General features: G+C 40.5%; 1 protein-coding gene across 1 annotated transcript in view; it reads left to right on the top strand.

The window, feature by feature from the left end:
- Positions 1-20,199, top strand: part of ADGRB3 (adhesion G protein-coupled receptor B3) — a 690,055-nt gene that overhangs the window by 662,731 nt on the left and 7,125 nt on the right. The window contains exon 29 of the mRNA XM_075268344.1: positions 9,903-9,938. Coding sequence (XP_075124445.1) covers positions 9,903-9,938 — 36 coding nt within the window. The remainder of the gene's footprint in view (positions 1-9,902; positions 9,939-20,199) is intronic.

Raw genomic sequence — 20,199 nt, 5'->3', positions numbered from 1 at the left:
ATGTTTGATCAATTAAAAAAGCTGAAACTTAAATGCCATTATTGGTGTGACAGTTACCTAGTAATTCTCTTTAGAGATTTTATATGCTCAGTAACTAATCCGAAGAGACAAATCTGCGGGCAAGAAGGAGGGCGGCAGCCAGTATTATCCGTAGAACTGTGAATATGTCTCAGACTACTTTATACTCCCAATAGAAATCGTAGCTAAGCTGCAGTTATAGATCACTCCTCTGCCCTAATGAAGCTGAGCTAAAAAATCCAAATTTCATATTGGTGTATCTATGGAGTGTGGGAGGAAACCCATGCAAATCAATTAGCCACCGTTATGCCCAATGATAATAAATACTGTATCATATAAACTTTTACTGTATACACATATAGAATCATTTTGGACATCTGAGTGGATATTCTCTTTGATGAAGCTCTCCGGCAAAAACTTCTTTTTCTATTCCTGCACCATTACCGGGGTATTCCCATGAACATAGCCATACTTACATTTACAGACAACAAAATAATCTTAATGGTGTCAGTCTATTGATCCGTTGCCAATGGATATGACCAAGCAAAGTAGGACCTTTCTGTGGTCTGGGACTTGTCAGAAACCTAGCAATGTTTTCCTTATTGTGGACAGGTTGATAGGTAGGGACACTACATGTATGAGAAGATAACCTTAACAGGATAAGGAAATTTGGATTTCAGACCATAGAAATCTCCTGCGTTCAAGGTTGTATCCAGTGGCAACCAATCAAGACAAAAGACTATTGACATTAAGATGGTTAGGGAAAATCTTTACTGGTGAGAGTAAGAGTCACATGTCCTTGTAGAAGAAAGGAAAAACAAAAATATATGTCTTAGGTGAATAAGTACATAATGATGGGCAAACAATCAACTTAGTACTCTTAATACTCCTTTAAGAATGGGGTGTGGAAATGGAGCAAAGAGTACATATGGGGTTGATTGAATATTGCAGTATATTTACCAGGTGGTACCTCCTTTTTCTTCACAACATGTACATCAGGGTCATCCCTCTCCACGGCTCTAATCTTTACTGCACAGGTCCTCATACTGGGCTGTGTAGGAAAGATGGTGCCATACAGGATTTGCTGACAAGATCCCTGCTGGATGATTCAGTGATGTCTTGGCAGTTCAACATAGGTACAATGTCTGCTTCTCATCAAATTACCAAGGATTTTAGAGCATCATGTAATACATAAAGATCTCAGTACTGTTTTAAATGGCAAATTAAACACTTCTTATCTTGAATAAATGTCTCTTCATATATGGCACAATCTTGCAGATATTATAAATTGCATATTCCAGCCAGATCCAGTATATATAACATGCACCTATTTCCTAGCACATCTGAGTACTTAATTTTCATTTTCAGTAACCTGAATATTTTATCCCTAGAATGAATTTTATTCATTTATCCATGCTGAAACTCACAAAGCATATTATCCACTAATATATACTTGTCGGCTTGTGAGATCAATACTATATATGTTGCTTAGGAACTACCTACAACGATTACCCTGTTTCACTGATTCATAGACATTTGCAAAACATAGACTAGGGCTAAAACTGCGGTGTTTTACAGTCCCTGCATACTAGATGGGATTCTAGCAAATCCCATCCACATATTGCAGAAAAATAAGGGCAGCAGAAATGCTATGATTTCTGAAACTGTTGTGTTTTTGAAAATCACAGCATAAGGTTCCATTCACACTGAGGAAAATGGTGAGGAATTTGGTGTGGAATTTCAGCGCTGAAAATAAGCTTCCCATTGATTTCAATGGGTTCCTTTTTCTACTAGCAGAAAAATGGGAGGCTTTTTTTCAGCGCTGAAATTCCACACCATTTTCCTCCATGTGAATGGACCCTAACAATTATATCCACAGAAACACTGGTGTTTTCTCTATAGGTATAATTGAAGCAGAAAGTCCGCAGAGGAAAACTCTGTGGACTTTCTGTGAAAAGCACTGCAGGAAAAAATGCAATGCATTTCCACCACAGTTTTTCCCGCAGCATATTTCCTTTTGAAATCAGCTATGATTTCCTTATTGTGGCCGGGATATCTTTTGATACATGTAGTGTCCCTGTCTGATAACCAGCTACAAAAAGGACATCATGGCTGGGTTCCTGACAAGACCCAGAACATAGAAAGTTTCTGCATTCGTGGTTGTATCCATTGGCAACCAACCAAGACAATAGACTGTCACCACTAAGATGATTAGGGAAAATCTTTTAAACTCTGCAGAATTTTTAACTTCTTATATTTGCAAAAATGATGTTTCACTTTTAATTATCTACTAATATAGATTTGATTGTATTCATGGGGATACTGCTTTAACTTCCTTAAAATTATTGACAAGCAAAAAATCTCTCCAAGACAATCTATCAACCTCCCACAAGTCATGTCTTATAGGACAGAGGAATAAGAACCATTAAAAGTAATTTCTTTAGAAAATTGCCATGTTATACTTGCAGTAGTCAAACAACAAATAGAACACTGAATAGAGGATGATTCATATTCTTCAGACCTTAGGGCCTTGTCAAGAAATAACAACTTTAAAATAACATAACATTAAAATAAACCACAAAGTGTCCCAAGACATTACCCAACTGCCTTCTGTAGAAGTTTGGAAAATTATTCTGTTTGCGTAAATTGGATGATATCTTATATGGTTTTATTATCTTTTCTTGAAGTTTTATTTACTTTATTTACAAGACTGGCTTTCCTTGAAATGTCGTCTTGGTACATAATATGTTCTGAAACATATTTTGTCTATTTTTCTCTATGTTTAGAGTTGCAGTAGACTGTAGGCATTAAACCATCTATACATAGTTATCATCTTCCTCAATGCAACAGTGTATAAATGAGATAAAACTGTCCAGATATGTCAGTTCAGATATGTTGTCTAGCCTAGTAACAGTCCTTATTCTCAGCAATAGTGGTGAATTGAAGCATGATCAGAATGCTATGTTACAGAATTTTTGCGTTTATGTCTAGTGTTTTAGTAAGTTGTAGCTTAAGATTGTGTTGTTGCCTCCGGCTATTGTGGTTGAAAGAACAACACTGCATTATGCAGTCACTAAGGTTTTGGGAAGAAAATCAGTGAAAGATTTTTTAAATATTTATATTACAATTTCTTGGTATTCAGAAACAGCTATAGTAGGTATTTTTTTTTACCAGAAAGGTAAAAGTTTCTATAAATATTTATGTCCACAGTTATCACAGTCTTAAGTGTTACCGAGTTTTCTGTGTTTTATGACAAATGTGTTTTATGTTGTGTCAATAGGCACAATATAAAAACAATCAATAACACTTATCCTAAAGCACAGCTAGGACCAGCACAATCCTCTGATGTGGTTGACTGGCCAATGGGAAGTATGGAATGTGTCAGGTACTCGCAACAGCAATTGTAATAAAAACTGACCAACCTGAGGTTTGGGGCCCCATGTGGCAAAAAACACGGTGTTTTACAGTCACTGCAAAGTGGATAGGATTCTGGAGAATCCCTTCCACACATTGTGGAAAAATATGTGCAGCAGAAATGCAATTATACCTACCGAAACACCAGAAATTTAAACTTATAATTTTATAATGGATTGATGAAAGACAGAGGTCCCATACTCTTCCCGTCTAGTGTGACCCAGGCCTAGTTAACATCTGCATTAGGTATTCCATTGGGGACCCCCTGCACGGAATACCGAATGCACTGACAAACGGTGAGCATTGAAATCACACGGACCGTCCGTGTGTTTTCCGCGCAGTTTCCGCATGAGTCATGCAGAGAGGAAAGTAGTTCATAAAGTACTTTTCTCTCCGTATGATTCGTGCAAAGACCGCTTGTCAGTGCATTCGGTATTCGGTTTGGGAATTCCCCAATTGGACTCCCCGAATGGAATACGAACACAGATGTGAACTGGGCCTTAGTGAGGCAGGATTCTCCACTAAGTAACCACACAGGTTTTCTTCTACTTCCTGCTACTTTCTGTGAAAAGTGCTAAAGGAAAAAGCACAATGTGTTGCTGCCTTTTTTGCTGCAGACCCATATGTGGGGCTTAGCTTTAATGACTGTTCACATCATGTATTGATCACCACTTTAATTGATCAGTTCTGCAGATACAAAAAAAAAACAAAAAAAACACAGCACTGGAGTCCTTGTGTTCAAATCCCGCCAAGGGCAAAAAAACATCTGCAAGGAGTTTGTATGTTCTCCCCATGTTTGCATGGATTTCCATCCCATATTCCAAAAAAAGACATACTGATAGGGAAAAATGTACATTGTGAGCTCTATGTGGGGCTCACAATCTACATTAAAAAAAAAAAAAAAAAAAAAAAGAAACTGATAACCATCAATAAATTAAATTAAAACCAATCAGTTTCTGTTGGACAGAAAAGTAGGAAATGCTACACTTTCGTATCCCATTAAAAAAATGACAGAAGGTGAGAGGTTTTTATTTAGCATTGACCCTATGGAAACATATGGTCATCAGTTTCCATCTGCTTTCATCTCATTTTAGCGTCAGCTTTTGTATCCACAAAATTGAACTAATGATGAAAATGTAATTTGAGTGACCCCTAGGATAAAAAGTGACCAACTATACAGTTACCTACTGTTTTTACTGATTGGAAAAAACGAAGATTGTAGCCTGCACTTTTGAAAGTACTTTAGTTAGAACACAAAATCTAAGGTTCTATTCAGATCATGGTATTTATGTCTCTTTAGCATGCCCAAAAATCACTGAGGGAAGATTGCACTAAACTCAATAAATCTCCGAAAAGGAAACTGTAACCTATCAAGAGGCCAAAACGTAACTTTTATTGTAGATACTCATAAAAGAGTTCAATAATCCACCCTCAAATAGTGTTAACAGAAGAAAATAAAATACACATAATGTTTGTGCATTGTACATATGCAATCCTCAAGCTTAAAACTGATTATTGGCGTCCACCATTGGGACATGGGAAACACACTTTGTACTGCAATTTTCTTTATCATTTAGAGCTATATTGTTTCCTATTAGGGAGCATACTATAGGAGTATTTTAGTTGTGTCTCCTGAGGAACCCCACACCTGAGTTGTCTTGGGGGAGAAACACGTTATAAGACCACTGTATTCGCATATGAGATCTGTAGAAGATCACTGTGGCAGTAAATGGAATTGAGGCTTTTTTTATCTGCACCGTGGTTCCTATATAATTGTGAATGCTGCATTTTACAGCTTAACACACAGATGATATGTTTAAACAGGGGAAAGATTCTATGCACTGCAAGTCTGCATCATATCCCCGGACATTTAATAGTGTTTGTGCATCAGGGATGGTATGACAGAATAAATCTTATACCATAGTACTAACCCCAACATCATATTAATGGCTTAGTGATAATACATTTAAGGAGGATTAGCATTAGAATATTAGAAGTTCAGTAGTATAGTTCATGTAAGACGCCCATGAGTAATCCATCCACGGATCTCTCTTATATACACTGCACCTGATTAAGAATTACACATGTGCAATGCACAAACATTATATGTATTTTATTTACTTGTGTTAACACCATTTGGAAGTAGATTATTGAAGATTATTTTATGAGTATCTACAATAAAAGTTAAGTTTTAGCCTATTGATAGGTTCCAGTTTCCTTTTCTGTGATTTGTTTAATATGTCCGTTTAATGGATGCAAAAATGAAATGCAAAAAATGGCTAACGATTTACTTAGACATCAATGCTAAAAGAAAAAAATGGATCAATTTCTGTCAATTTTTTTGGATGGAAACAAAAGTATGGTATATACTCTATGCAGATCACATTTTTACATCTGTTTTTTTACATCCATTTAATGGTTACAAAAAATGGACGCAAACAGTTGCAAACTAATATTTATCTGTTTATATAATCATCAATGTTATAAAAAAAAAAGCAAATTGGTTTCTGACAGTTTTTTTTTTTTTTTTTTATAAGATAAACCAAAACATAGTAACAGAAACAGATCCTTTTTTTCAACACTGACGTCTATGTAAATGGATAAACTAAAAGGATGCAAAAACATGATCTGAATAGAGTCTAGGCTATTAGCAGGGCTGCCAACAGGGCAATGCTGGTGACCCAAAGACCGAAACTCACCTTTGGCTGCCACCTACCAGTTACTGATTGGAAGTTACAGTTTAAGGTGCCTAACCCAAATTTCATAAGCAATACTGCGCAAACCTGGTTTACAAAAATGTCAAAATGATTATCCAGTTTCTAAGATTGATGGACTATCTGTAGGCTGGGCCATCATTATTATATCTGCGGAGGTCCAACACACAACAAGCCTGCAAATCACCAGTACCAAGGCAGCCCAATAGACTTCAGTGGGGCAGCGCTACAGTACCCACACTCACTGCTACAGTTTATACTGCTTTGGTACCTGTTATCTGAGGGGTTCCCAGATGTTGGGCTCTCTCTGATCTAATATTGATGACCTACCCTAAGGATAGGTCATCAATATTAGAAATCACATAACCCCTTTAATGTACAGTCTCCAATCAGATTTTGGGAGCCTTCAGTATATGGTGTGCATTTAATATGGATGTTATTATTCTACTTCGTTTCCAAATCACCGGATCACTGTGGTTAAGATACAGGAACAACGTTTCTCATGTGCCCTGAAATTATAGGAAATACATGAGAGAGCAAAACAAGGGGTAAAGGAACATAATAGGGAGCTCTGGGTACTTATAATTTGTTCCTATGAGGCCAGCATATTTCTGTTGGGGAATTTGGTCCAGACAAGGTTCCCATGGAAATGCCTGAAAGTTGATGCTAGGATTCATAGTGTTACCCTAGAATTACAGTTTATCTTTTGACAGTTTCCTTTCCACTTGTCACATTTATGACACAGTTCATGCACAGTTGCTCAATTCACAGAGCTGGACATGCTGAACCGTTTGATGAATAAATGTATAAGAAAATAAGTTAGGTAAATCCTTAATTATTCTGAATTTAGGAATCCAGTGAGTGGTTTCACTCAATAACGGACAGTCTTCATTGTATGACTTTGCACACAGAGTTCACTGTTTTTTTACTGAGTGAAACTGCCCATTGGATTCATAATTCCAGAAGAAGAAGAGACATAAATGAATTGAATACAAGTTCTTCTGAATCTCTTTCCAAAAACTATAAACTGATCTACTCAGTGCCCCCTGCCCTATAACAGGCTGCCTACAAGTAAAGCAGTATGTTCAACTTGGTGAGTTCCCTTTAATGTGTACTCTGTTAGGGTTCATTCCCACGATGTAACATAAACTTGTGTCAGAGTAAGCGCTGAAAAACAGAATCCCATTGACTTCAATGGGTTCCGTTTAGTACACATAGCACATTGAAGTCAATGGGATTCTGTTTTGCAGCGCTGACTCTGACACAAGCTTACGTGTCAGAATCAGAACCGCGTTACATCGTGGGAACGGACCCTCAGGGCCCCTTCACACGGCGTAAGCGCGCCGCTCATTTAGACACGTATACACGTGTCCGAGCGCGGCACTTCAAAGCAGAGCCCATTGATGTCAATGGGAAGCGTGCGTATATCGGCATATACGCGCGCTTCCCATTTAAATCAATGTGTTCTGCTTTGCAGCGCCGCGCTCGGACACATGTATACATGTCTAAATGAGCGGCACGCTTACGCCGTGTGAAGCGTCCCTTAAAATGAGCAGAAGGCATTATGTTATATAACCCTAGTACCAAGGCTTCACTATTTGTGGACATTTGCCTGCCGATTTACTTTAAAGTACAATGAATAGCTATTTACTGTTTTGTACCAGAGTGATCTGGATACCAGTTTAGTTATATTCAAGCATATTATACTGTAAACATATATCTTGATAATACTATTAATAATATGTAAAATGCTCTTTTATAAATTAATCACATCTGGGTGTTAAATGTCAGAAAAAAAAGATTATATTGAAAGCTTGATGGATTTGGAATAAAATTGCAAGGGAGATATAGACCAAAACAAGTATAATGTCATGTAAACCCTGTAGTAATTGAATATTGTGTAAAGTGTAATAAAATTATTCTTGGTATAGCCCTCTGTGAATTAGTTACATGTATATACAATGTTCTTAGTTTGCATCTAAGACACTTATGTAGGTGTGTAGGTCCTTTCATGATTTTCAGTCAAAGTCCATGTGTACAAACAGATGATTTGTCTATAAAAAAAAACCTAGTACTATACTGAAATACAGTACTTATGACATGCTCTTTCTATGGAATATTACTTTCCAGTACAGTCTGGAACATACTTTGAGTACCTGTCATCATTTTTTGAATAATAAGCAATGTGTAAGGGAATTGCTAGTGGGGCAATTCCTTAGCGCTGCTGGTGGAACAATGGAAGAAGGGGAAGACAGACAGTGAGCCCTAAACTCAACCCAATCCCTGTTCCTACCTAATTGCCACAACATTCCTAATGACAAGAGCAATTGGGTGACAGTCCCTTCTCTGAAATAAGTGTCACACAGAACAAGACAGGAAAAAGTCAGCAAGCAAGGGTGAAAGCCAGAGAGACAAAGCAGAACAAAATCATAATCCAAAAGAGTAGCCACAAGGAAAGCCAAAAGGTCAGAGGTCAGTAATACAATAGCAGCAGAAAGAGGAGTTTAGCAGGGACAAAGTCTCAGGTCAGAGTCACAATAGACAGCAAACCTGTGTGGTCTGATGGCCTGTATATAGGAGTCTAGGACCAGCCCCAGACTTGATTGGACAGGCTGTAAATAACACAGGCATAGCTAAGATGAACTATTTGATGAACAGAGGGAAACAAGGTGTAGGAGATGGGTGTGGTGGAAAGTTAATTACTATCTGATCACTAGGGAGTTAAAAACACAGATGAAACTCAAAGTATAATGATATATTTCCAAATCACTTCAAGGCATAGCTATTTACACTGGTTCAGGACCAGACAAATTTTCAGGTTTTCACATAGATGTGGCTTTGAACATTCTTTTCTTTTAGGTTCAAATAATTTCTGTCTTTTTCAGTGACACATAGGGCTTTATTTTACTGTTGTTTTTATATATGCATGTTTTTCCTTTATACTAATATCCAAGAAAATGTGAATATTTTTATTTTTTATTTTTTCCTGAAACTTATTTTATAATCACATTTTCTTTTTTAATAGCACAAAGTGCTATTGAAAAAGTTTTCAAACTAGATTTTACTAAGGTGATGCCGGGAGACGTAGCAGGACTTGTACCACATTTTTTTTTTTTAATATTCTTTTTTATATACATTTTGCCCCCCATAAGGTCATAATAGATTTTTTGGGGGAATTTTAACATTACTTTTCTATTTTTGCACTTAATTGGTGTACATTCCTGCCTTTCCTATGGGAGTCCAGCTGTTTTATGGTCGGCATCCGATTCTAAAAATTGTATGATTTTGTGCAGCTGCTTACCCTTGTCCTTGCAGGGTTATGTGTGGACTGTATTGTCAATGATCTAGTTAATAGTATTATATTATCAACAATACTCTAACAAAGATGTTTAATACTCCTATGTAGTACAGAAGTAAAATATAATATTGTTACTGTAGCATTGAATTATTCATTATAGTAGTGTACAAGGCATCATTTTCTGACTAACTGAAGATACTTATTCTTACTTATCCAAGTTGGCCACTGTGGATAACGCCACACCACATACTTTTATATATGAATTTTAGATTTATATTATTTGTGCAACAAGACTGACTTCTGTTGAGTACAAAAGTTGTGAACATTGGCATTAATGAAAGTTAAGAAAAGTTGCCTAAAAGCCGCTTTATGATGATATAACAAAAATGCATTTGCTTAAACATAGATCAGACTTTTAATACCGTTTTTCATTTTCTTTTTTCTTTCCTTCACAATAGAGAAGAAAATCTCGGTATTCTGACCTTGACTTTGAAGTAAGTTAACAAATTAAATAATATTTTATATGACAGCTTTGTCTGTACCATTGGCTCCAGTACAGATGCTTAATAAATGTTTCACAATGCTTTATACCACAAAGACTTTTGTGCACTTTTCCGTTAAGGATAAGTTCTACATAAAAGTCCTTCATAAAATATGTGTTGTTAGAAATATATACTGAACCTATTAGATAGTTATTGCCCATCATAGTACTGACGCCTGACTTAAAAAGGGCAACAATTTTCCTATTACATATATCCCTATTTCTACAAATGAAACTATATTTACATTTCTATTATTGGGATGTACTAGAACAGACATAATATGAATACAATACATTGTGGACATAATCAGTGGTGAACCTAGCCTTTCTGCTGCCTGAGGCGGATGACAGAAAGGCACCCCCCTGCCCCCGCCAGACTGAATATCGGGTGGCGGGGGGGGGGGGGGGACTGCTAGCGGTAACATTACAGTGAATACAGCGGTACAGTAGTGTGTAACATTTTGTGGTGACTTACCGGAGACGTCCCTGAGTAATCACTCACATTTCCTGTCTCTTCCCTCTGGACCGCCATGACCACTTCTTCCAGCATGTGATTTGTCTCTGTAAAGTTTGCTACACAGACATCTTTGACTCCTCACTTCTCCATGCACCTGACCCATATTGTACTCACCTACACAAAGCCCCTTAAAGAGGACCTTTCATGAGTTGGGGCACATGCGGTTTTATATACCGCTGGAAAGCAGACAGTGCACTGAATTCAGCACACTGTCGGCTTTCCTGTTCTGTGCCCCCAGTGAAGAGCTATTGGTGCCGGTACAGTAGCTCTTCACAGTCAGAAGGGCGTTTCTCACAGTCAGTCAGTAACATCCTTCCTCACAGCAACACCTATAGCGCTGTACTGTGAGAACGTGGAGGAACACCCCCCCCCCCCAGTACTTGTCTATGGACGAGCACTATCATGAGGGGAGGAGGCGTTCCTCCCCACTCTCACAGTACAGAGCTATAGGCTCTGCTGTGAGGAAGGACGTTACTGACTGACTGTGAGAAACGCCCTTCTAGCTGTGAAGAGTTATGGTACCGGGACCGATAGCTCTTCACTGGGGGCACAGAATGGGAAAGCCGATAGTGTGCTGAATTCAGCACACTGTCGGCTTTCCAGCAGTATATAAAACCGCATGTGCCCCAACTCATGAAAGGTCCTCTTTAAATAGTGCCCCATATTAATAATACCCCCCTTATATTAATAATGCCCCTAACAGTCCCTATATAACCCCCCCTTGTATTAATGATATGCAGTATTTATATAGGGGCTGTTAGGGGCATTATTAATACAAGGGGGGTATTAATATAAGGGCTATTAGGAACATTATTAATACAGGGGGGGTATTTATATAAGGGCTATTAGGAACATTATTAATACAAGGGGGGAGGGTTGGAGTGCTGGGGGTTTGGAGTGCTGGAAAAGGGGGAGGGGGGCTTTTGAATGTCTGTCTGGCCTTTCCTTGGGCTTAAGGACTGGTTTTTTTTTTCCCACTCATCTTGCAATTCTTGCACTTGGGGGTTAACAGGAGCACTACAGTCCTCAAGGGCCAGACAGACATTCAAAGCCCCCCAACCCCCCTCCATCATCATCATCATCAATCTGGTATTTATCCCCTATCCGTAGGATAGGGGATAAATACTTGAAAAATTACTTTTATCTCCGTGATTTTTTTCAGCAGCAGTGTACTTACTGCTGTCTGATCTTCAGCCTGTGCAGCGGTCTTGTAAGACCGCGTAGGAGCGCAGGCACGCATTGGGTTCGGGCCTGATTACGTGGCCACGTCAACTGGCGTGTGGGGAGAAGAGGGAAGAGGGGGCGGCATTAGCATGCAGAGAGCAGGCAGGGAGATGACCTGCTTTCTGCTAGGGATGAGGTGAGGCCGCTGGAGCAGCGCTGCTGCTAATAGGTGAGAGTTAAAGCAGCGCTGCGTCCACAGGCCTGCCCCAAGCCACCACTCGCTTCCCCTACCAGGCTGCCATAACGCTATGTCAGTCCAGGATAATTCGCACACAGCTTGTCCTGGACTGGCTTAGGTCAGTAAAAAGGCCGCCCCCCAACATAGCGCCGCCTGAGGCAGTCGCCTCAGGTCGTACTCATTAGAGGTGCGGCGCTGGACATAATAGAAAAATATCTAGAATTGAGGCATCCAAGTATCAACTTACTAATGTCAGTATACAGTAGTAGAAAGATCACAAATTTGTATTTCTGGATCTTCTTTTGCTACCATGGAAATGCCCCAACAATACACATCTCAGAGTAAGGCTGCATTCACACAGTCATCATACATCCATATAATATGGCCAGTACAGCTACAAATCTTGTCCCAGCCACAAGTCTAATGACTTGAACTAGCAGCATCTTAGAGATTTATGCTTATGCTGTAAGCTTGAAGGACTGGATTTACAGCTGTAACACGTTCATGCTAACACTCCTTCATGCTACTATAACCTACGGTCATGTCACCAAAACCAGGTGAGTAGAGCTTGGTTTTTGAAGAAATGTTCCTATATTCTGTTGTATTGATTCTTTTTATAACATAGAAAATTCTTTGTGATTATATGTATGATAGATTCAGAATGGCCCTATACCCTTCAATGTAAGAGCTGGGACCGCAAAAGAGGCCATAATCGGACATGTCCTTTGTTTTTGTGGTCAGTCTTCACAAACCCCCACACAGATCCGTGAACATCTGCATCATATGTATGGGGTCATAGAAATAAGAATAAATGGGAACAAAATATTTATAGTTGTGTGAATTAGGCCTATTCTGTTTTAGTAAAAACTTGTATTCCCCATTCCCATGAAACAATATTTCTGATACATCTTTTCTTATAACTATACATTGGGTCGCTCCTCTGTTGTTACTTCTTGAAATGGCAGGATTAGTCAGCATGATACTATTAACCTTGTCAAAGGAGTGTGTCTCTACACAGTCTGGCATTGTCAGGATAGTCTGAGTGTTATGGTTTAAATGCAAGTCCTCACAAAACCAAAAGCTATCTGAAACTAGCCCACTTCTGTGAGCCAAGACAGACCACCAGACGCCTTCAGTAGAGCCCACTACAAGGCAGGTTCGACTTGCGCTGAATCTGGTACTCTGATTTGTCATCAGATAGCTGTACCAATAATAAACACATGTAGACCTTCTCAGCTGCCAATTGGACCAACCCAGGGAACTTCAGAGCTACAGAAGCTTCCCCAGGTTGACACGGCAACATTAAAGGTAAGTTCACACACAGGAAAAGGTCGCGGAAACCTTTTCTTTCTTGCGACCGTTCCGCGCGGCTAGCCGTGACGGGATGCCGATGCAGCATTGGCATTCCATCGCAGCATACCGCTCCTGATTTGGCCCGAATTAATGGGCCTAAACAGGAGCATGTCGCGAATCAGCCACGGACGCCACAGCTGATTCAGCTGCAGAATCCATGGCAAGATTGGCCATCTTGCTTCTTTTTTCCGCTACTAGCTAGCAGGAAAAAAAAGCGACTGGCTCCCATTGAAGTCAATGGGAGCCATCTTTGCAGGCAGATTCCACGCTAAAATCTGCCTGCAAAAAACTCCGTGTGAACTAGCCCTAAAGGTGTAGCAACAGAACTGACGCTCCTGGCAGTGAGAGTATGTATGAACATACCCCAACTGGTAACACCCAGTTGTCACTTAAATTGTACATTTGTAGGAGAAGGAGCAGCACAATGTAGAGTTCTCAGAAAAGATGATCCTAAATTGTTACCTTATATGGAACACAAGTCATTTATAAATTAATAAAATAGATATGTTAGAAGTGGTGACAGGACCTTTCATGTCCTCTAAAATTATGCATAATATATAAGCAATATTCAGTCAGGTTTCGTCTATGGCAGAGAAGGAAGGCACAACACCGCCAAACTTCTTCCGTTGATACACCTTGCGAACTCCTCCAACACCCCCCTGGTCCTCTTAGGTGTCGATGCCGAAAAGGCATTTGACAGGGTGGACTGGCAGTTTATGAGGGCTGCCTTGCTTAAGTTTGGCTTTCCGTCCCTATTTGTCGATGCCATCTTCTCCCTTTATAACTCGCCCACGGCCAGGCTGCGAGTGAACGGCACTCTCTCTTCCAGTTTTGCAATTACTAATGGGACTCGACAAGGATGCCCGCTGTCCCCAACACTCTTCATCCTGGTGCTGGAAACGTTACTCCAGAGAGTCCATCAAGACCGCAGAATTCAGGGTATGAAAATGAGTGATCTGACCCTCCATTCTACAGCATACGCGGACGACGTCCTTTTTGTTATCACAAACCCCGAAGAAGGCCTCCCTGCCTTAGTTGAGATCCTCTCTGAATTCGGAGACGTCTCACGCTACAAAGCCAACCTCTCAAAATCAGAGGTCCTAAATGTCTCTCTCCCTGCATTTAGAGCGTCAAAACTTAGGTCCACTACTCCTTTCTCCTGGACCACCTCTGGTTTGAAGTATCTTGGTATTCACCTTACTCCTCGCGTCGCAGACCTTTATGCACGCAATTTTCCTCCTTTTCTTGAAGAGGTCTCGAGGTCTCTCGCGTCTTACACACGGCTCCCCCTGTCCTGGTTTGGGAGGAAGAGTTTGATACAAACCTATGTCTTCCCGAAGATCCTGTATAAGATAATGATGCTCCCGATCTTCATACCGCCCTCCTTTTTCGCATCTTTGAAATCCATCTTCTCCAGGTTCATCTGGCGGAACAAGACCCCGAGGATTGCTTGGGAGAAGCTGACGGAACGGAAACACTCTGGTGGAATTGGCCTCCCTGATATCCGCAAATACTATAGAGCGAATCAATTGGCATGGTGGCTGGAGTTGACCTCTCCCATTCGGTCTCGACTGCCCCTTCGCTTCCTGTCGCCACGGACTTCCTCCCCCCCCTTGCCTGCCCTCTGGATCCCTTCTTCCAAGACCGCCAAATCGCTTCAATCCAACCCTTTATTGAAAGGCCCAATGTCACTCTGGTCGGTCCTAAGCAAAGACCTTGCACCGGCTCCTTCTCCAATGATGCCCCTCCTGGCTCTCCCGGAGCTCCTAGGGCTAGATGGCTCTCCTTATCGAGAGATGTGGTCTAAATTTGGCTCCACAACTCTTCTGGACATCTCGACTGCGGAGGGCCTCCTACCACTGCCTGATATTCTCGCTTTGTTTCCAAACCTCTCTCTCTCCTTCCTCCATGTCCAACACCTGAAAACCTGCTTAAGCCTCCTTCCTCAGAAATTTACACTCAGGACTAAGCTCACGGAGTTTGAGAAATTGATGATTTCCAAGACCTCCCTTCTCAGGAAGACTTCTCGTCTATTACAACGATACGTTGACCCTGTCTGCTATAACAAACCGCACTTTATCGACTCATGGGAACAAGAACTAGGCATTGTTTTCCCGGACCATGTGGTTGATTCCATTTTACAGCACTCTCACGGTCCGTCCAGATGTATACGCTTACAGGAAAGCCACTATAAGCTCCTAACGAGATGGTACCGCACTCCCTCCTGGCTACATCGCAAAGGTCTTGCCCCCACGAACCAGTGCTGGAGAGGTCTTCAGGCAGAAGGCACTTACTTACATATTTGGTGGGAATGCCCCCTCATCCAACAGTACTGGACCGACGTCAGAGACACGATAAGATCCATTGGGTACCCTCAGTTTGAGTTCACGCCGGCTATGATCTTCCTCTCCGCTTCGTCACCGGAGTATCACCCCTCCAAACACATCCTTATTTCTCACCTCTTGTCCGCTGCAAAGGCGCTCATACCTCTTCACTGGCTACAAACCGTCCCCCCGACTGCTCAGAATTGGATTCATAAAGTAAATCTCATCGCACGATTTGAGGAACTCCTTAGTTGGGCCAATAGGTCACATGACAGGTTCTATAAAGTGTGGTCACCTTGGTTAGACCGTGCCGCTTAACCTGCCGCCTTCCTTCCCCCCCCCCCTTCTCCCCTGTGGCTCAGCAATTACCGGTCTTCTGATCCTAGGTACTTATCTGGTGAGTTTCCCCTAGTCCCACTTGATTCTACTCATCTCATGTTCCCCTTCTCTTTCTCTTCCCCCCCCCCTCTCCCCCTTTTAACCCTCTTCTCCTCCTGCTTCCCCCCCCCCCCCCTTGCTCGCTATGGCTTACTCTCTCTCATCCCCCCCCCCCACAGTACACATTTCCTAAAGATAGGGTCTTGTGGGGTCCGCGTCCCTCTATTCTTGTTTGTCTTCTCTCCATTGACATGTAATCTACATGTCTCACTCTCATATTCTGCTCTTCTTGTCTCTACCTTTGCTCTTCAACACCCATCATCGCACTTCCCTTTTTCTATGTACCGTACTGCACATTGTGTAGGTATTGATTGATGCATTTCTTCATATAGTTATTTTTGTTCATTAACTTTACCCTCATTCTGTTTATAGTACTATGTTATTCCATACTCAATGCATTGTACTTTTCTATGTTTGCCATTTATCGTTCAAAACTTAATAAAACTTGTTGAATTAAAAAAATATATATATAAGCAATATTGTGACATGAGCATTCTGTCCGCTAACAATTCATGAGATACTCAAAAATGATGTATACTCTGAAAACTAAATGTAAAATATCCTAACAAAGTGGATTCATGCATCCAAGTCAACACATCTTTATTAAAGAGGACATTTTATGTCCTTTAACATACGCTACAAAGCTGACAGTGCTGCTGGATGTATGAATCTAGGATGTTAGAATACTTTACATTTATTTTTCAGTAGGAGCACTCATTTTTGAGTATCTTATGAGTTTTTAGTGGGCAGAATGCACATGATAAAATATTGCTTATAATCTGCACCTTCTGCTGCCTTGGTCCTGAATTAGGCATAACACATTTACAAGAAATTCATATTGTTCTTTGAAGTAATCTGCTGATGCAAATATTACTGATTCTCAATTATTACTGAGAATATGGCCAAAATCTTAAAGAGGACCTTTCATTGGATTGGGCACAGGCAGTTCCATATACTGCTGGAAAGCCAACAGTGCACTGAATGCACTTTCCCGATCTGTGCACTGGGTAAAGCGCTAGCAGTCCCGGTACCGTAGCGCTTTACAGTCAGAAGGGCGTTTCTGACAGTCGGTCAGGTACGTCCTTCTCCACAGCAGCGCCTAACGCGCTGTACAGTGTGAGCGGGGAGGAACGCCCCCTCCCCTCCTGATAATACTCGTCTATGAACAAGCACTGTGAGTAGAGGGAGGGGGTGTTCCTCCCCGCTCACACTGTAGAGCGATAGGTGCTGCTGTGGAGAAGGATGTACCTGACTGACTGTCAGAAACGCCCTTCTGACTGTAAAGCGCTACGGTACTGGGACCGATAGCGCTTTACCCGGGGCACAGATCAGGAAAGCCGATTGCACTGAATCAAAACACTCATTCTTGTCTCTGAAGTATAGTATCTCTTCTTGCAGATATGTGGATATTAGAAATGTTTTGGGAAATATTTGGAAAAAATGGAAGCTATTATTTTTAGTTTATTTTAATATATTGATTTGTTGTCTTATATGTTGCTGTATCTCCCATCACATATTGCAAATTGTATAGACAATTGTAGCTATTAAAGTGTGACAGGGTTACTTTAACTCCTTAATACACCATGATGGAACCGTATGTCGTGGACTGCTGTTAACAACCAGGCTCCTGCTGCAACGGCAAAACCTGTAATGTCAGTTGTTTAATCTCTAAGATGTTGAGGTCAAGAGCGACTGCTTCACCTACAGAGTTTGACAGTGGGAAAGGCTTTCCCTATATCTGCCCATCGTCCTCCCCCACAATGTGACTCAGGCTGGTAGCAGGTTACCATGGTGACTAGGCCTTTACATAGGCAAGGCCCAATAGATTACCTTGCAGAACTGCATAGGCAGGTTGTCAAGCTTTGCAATATTAAATAAATATAATATTAATATTATATATATTATGCATGCAATTAAATGATCGCAGCCTCAAGTCCCCTATAGGGATTTTTTGAATAGTGTAATATAATTCAATAGGAAAAAAGGCCATTCATAAAAAGATAATTAAAAGGATTTTCATCTATTAAAATACAGACACTCTTTCATTAGGATATCAAATCGATTTAAATCTGAAACCTTGCACCCCCATGATCAGCTGTTCTGTGAAGCAGTAGCAACACCCACCAGAGCACAACTGCAGCATCACATCCTCCTCCGACAATCTCATATTGATGACCCATTGATTAATGTTGCAAAAAATTTCCTGTTTAGATATTTATCTCAGAGTCTCTAAAAGAGGTCTCCTTATGATCTATTCACAAGATAACAGTTTATGTTTCTGACAACGCGTTCACTGATTTCAAAGGGATTCTACCATTAAAAACCTTTTTTTTTTTCTCGTTGACACAACGGAATAGCCTTAAGAAAGGCTATTCTTCTACTACCTTTAGATGTCTTCTCCGCCCCGCCGTTCGGTTAAAATCCCTTTTTTCTGCCGGTATGCAAATGAGTTATCTCGCAGCACTGGGGGCGGGCCCCACCAATACTGTGTAAGCAGCCATTTTATTGTGGGCAGCGGGCAAGTGCAGTCAGCTTTGCCCTAGACCCGAGGCCTAGAAGTTTGAATCCAACCCCTGGAATTAGATGCAGAAGACCCCGTTCCTGAATAAGATGGAAGCGGCACTGGAGATTTTTGTCGCAGCATTGGGGATTCCCTCAGTGCTGTTTGAACGCTGGGGACCGCCCCCAGTGCTGCCAGAGAACTCATTTGCATACCGGCAGAAAACGGGATTTTGACTGAACGGTGGGGCGGAGAAGACATCTAAAGGTAGGAGAATTATAGCCTTTCTTAAGGCTATTCCGTTATGTCAACGAGAAAAAAAAGTTTTTAATGGTAGAATCCCTTTAATGGATGTTGACTGTTCATGCATAGCTATATCTCCTTGTAAATGAGAAATAATGTATTAGTAATCTGACTTTATGTCCTACTTAGTCATCAGGCATAAAGGCTTTCATGGTCTCCAAAGATTTGTACAGATTTGTGTTGAGTGCCTCTGCTGTTGGCCATTCTTCTATTGATGGCGAGGTAACACAGTCTATCAGAAACAATAAAACACTTGAACAGACCTAAGAATTGAAGTCAATGGGGTCAGTCAATATAAGTTTGGTTGGCTCTATTACAGTTGGAATCTCCTTGTGTATATTCCAATTAACCCATAGTGAGCCAAATGTATGCATAGAAATTCAATATGGTTTACTATAAATTTACCAGATGTATAAAATGAACATGGTATGAATCTGCCCTGACTCTTTACCATATATATATATATATATATATATATATATATATATATATATGCGCTGTAAAGTCTGTTTGCAATATTACAAATATGGATTATCATATACTTGTTTAGAATCTTTGTAAATGTTGCTATTAGAAGCAGCAGATAGAAGAGCATAGACTATAGCTAGTAAAGTCTCCATACATGCACCTGAACTAGCCTGACACCAGCGTGATGTCAATAACAAATCTCCCATTACCTTTTTTTCTACTCTGCCATTATACTTATATAGCCATAAAATAAAGGGTGTAAATCAACAGAGAAACCAAACAACGCAGTGTAACATTTGCAGGAAAAAACCACTGTTACAAATGCCAAGAGTGAAGAATGAATAATCATTGTGGATCATTTTATAGAGCCGCAGTACACACTATAAGAGAATGTTCGCTATGGCAACTGTTGCTAAGGTTCCTGAGTCTGACGTTCTTGCTTCAGTGCTGCATGGGGAAGATGGTGACTGCAGAATGCACTGCGGAGATTTCTACAAATAATAGAGCATAACCTCTTCTGGCATAAAGAAGATGGAGAAAACAAATAGAGCAGTATGCAAAGATTCTGCTAATGATCCACTGCTGAATACACGCCACATACCTTAATTCAAAGAGATTTAAGTGGAGAATATTTGGATTTATTTAACTCTAGAGATTTCCAGCAGACACGTTTTATCCTAAACAGGAGGCAGTCTTATTCTGCCGATAGACAAGCCGTCTAAACATATATTTTATGTTCATCATTCTAGTTCTATGGAAAGGGATTGATCTCAGACTTCCATGGATGTTGCTGCGTAGCAGTATATGTGAGGGCACGTCCATCACACTAGTCTTTTTTTTTTTGCAGTATGTTTTTGTGAAGACACCATTAATCCTGTTTATTTCGATGAAAGAAGCTGCTGTCAAAGT

Source organism: Leptodactylus fuscus, chromosome 3 (genome assembly GCF_031893055.1).
Source record: "Leptodactylus fuscus isolate aLepFus1 chromosome 3, aLepFus1.hap2, whole genome shotgun sequence".
Lineage (NCBI taxonomy): Eukaryota > Metazoa > Chordata > Amphibia > Anura > Leptodactylidae > Leptodactylus > Leptodactylus fuscus.
The sequence above is the reverse complement of the archived record's forward strand: the minus strand, read 5'-3'. Positions and strand labels throughout refer to the sequence as shown.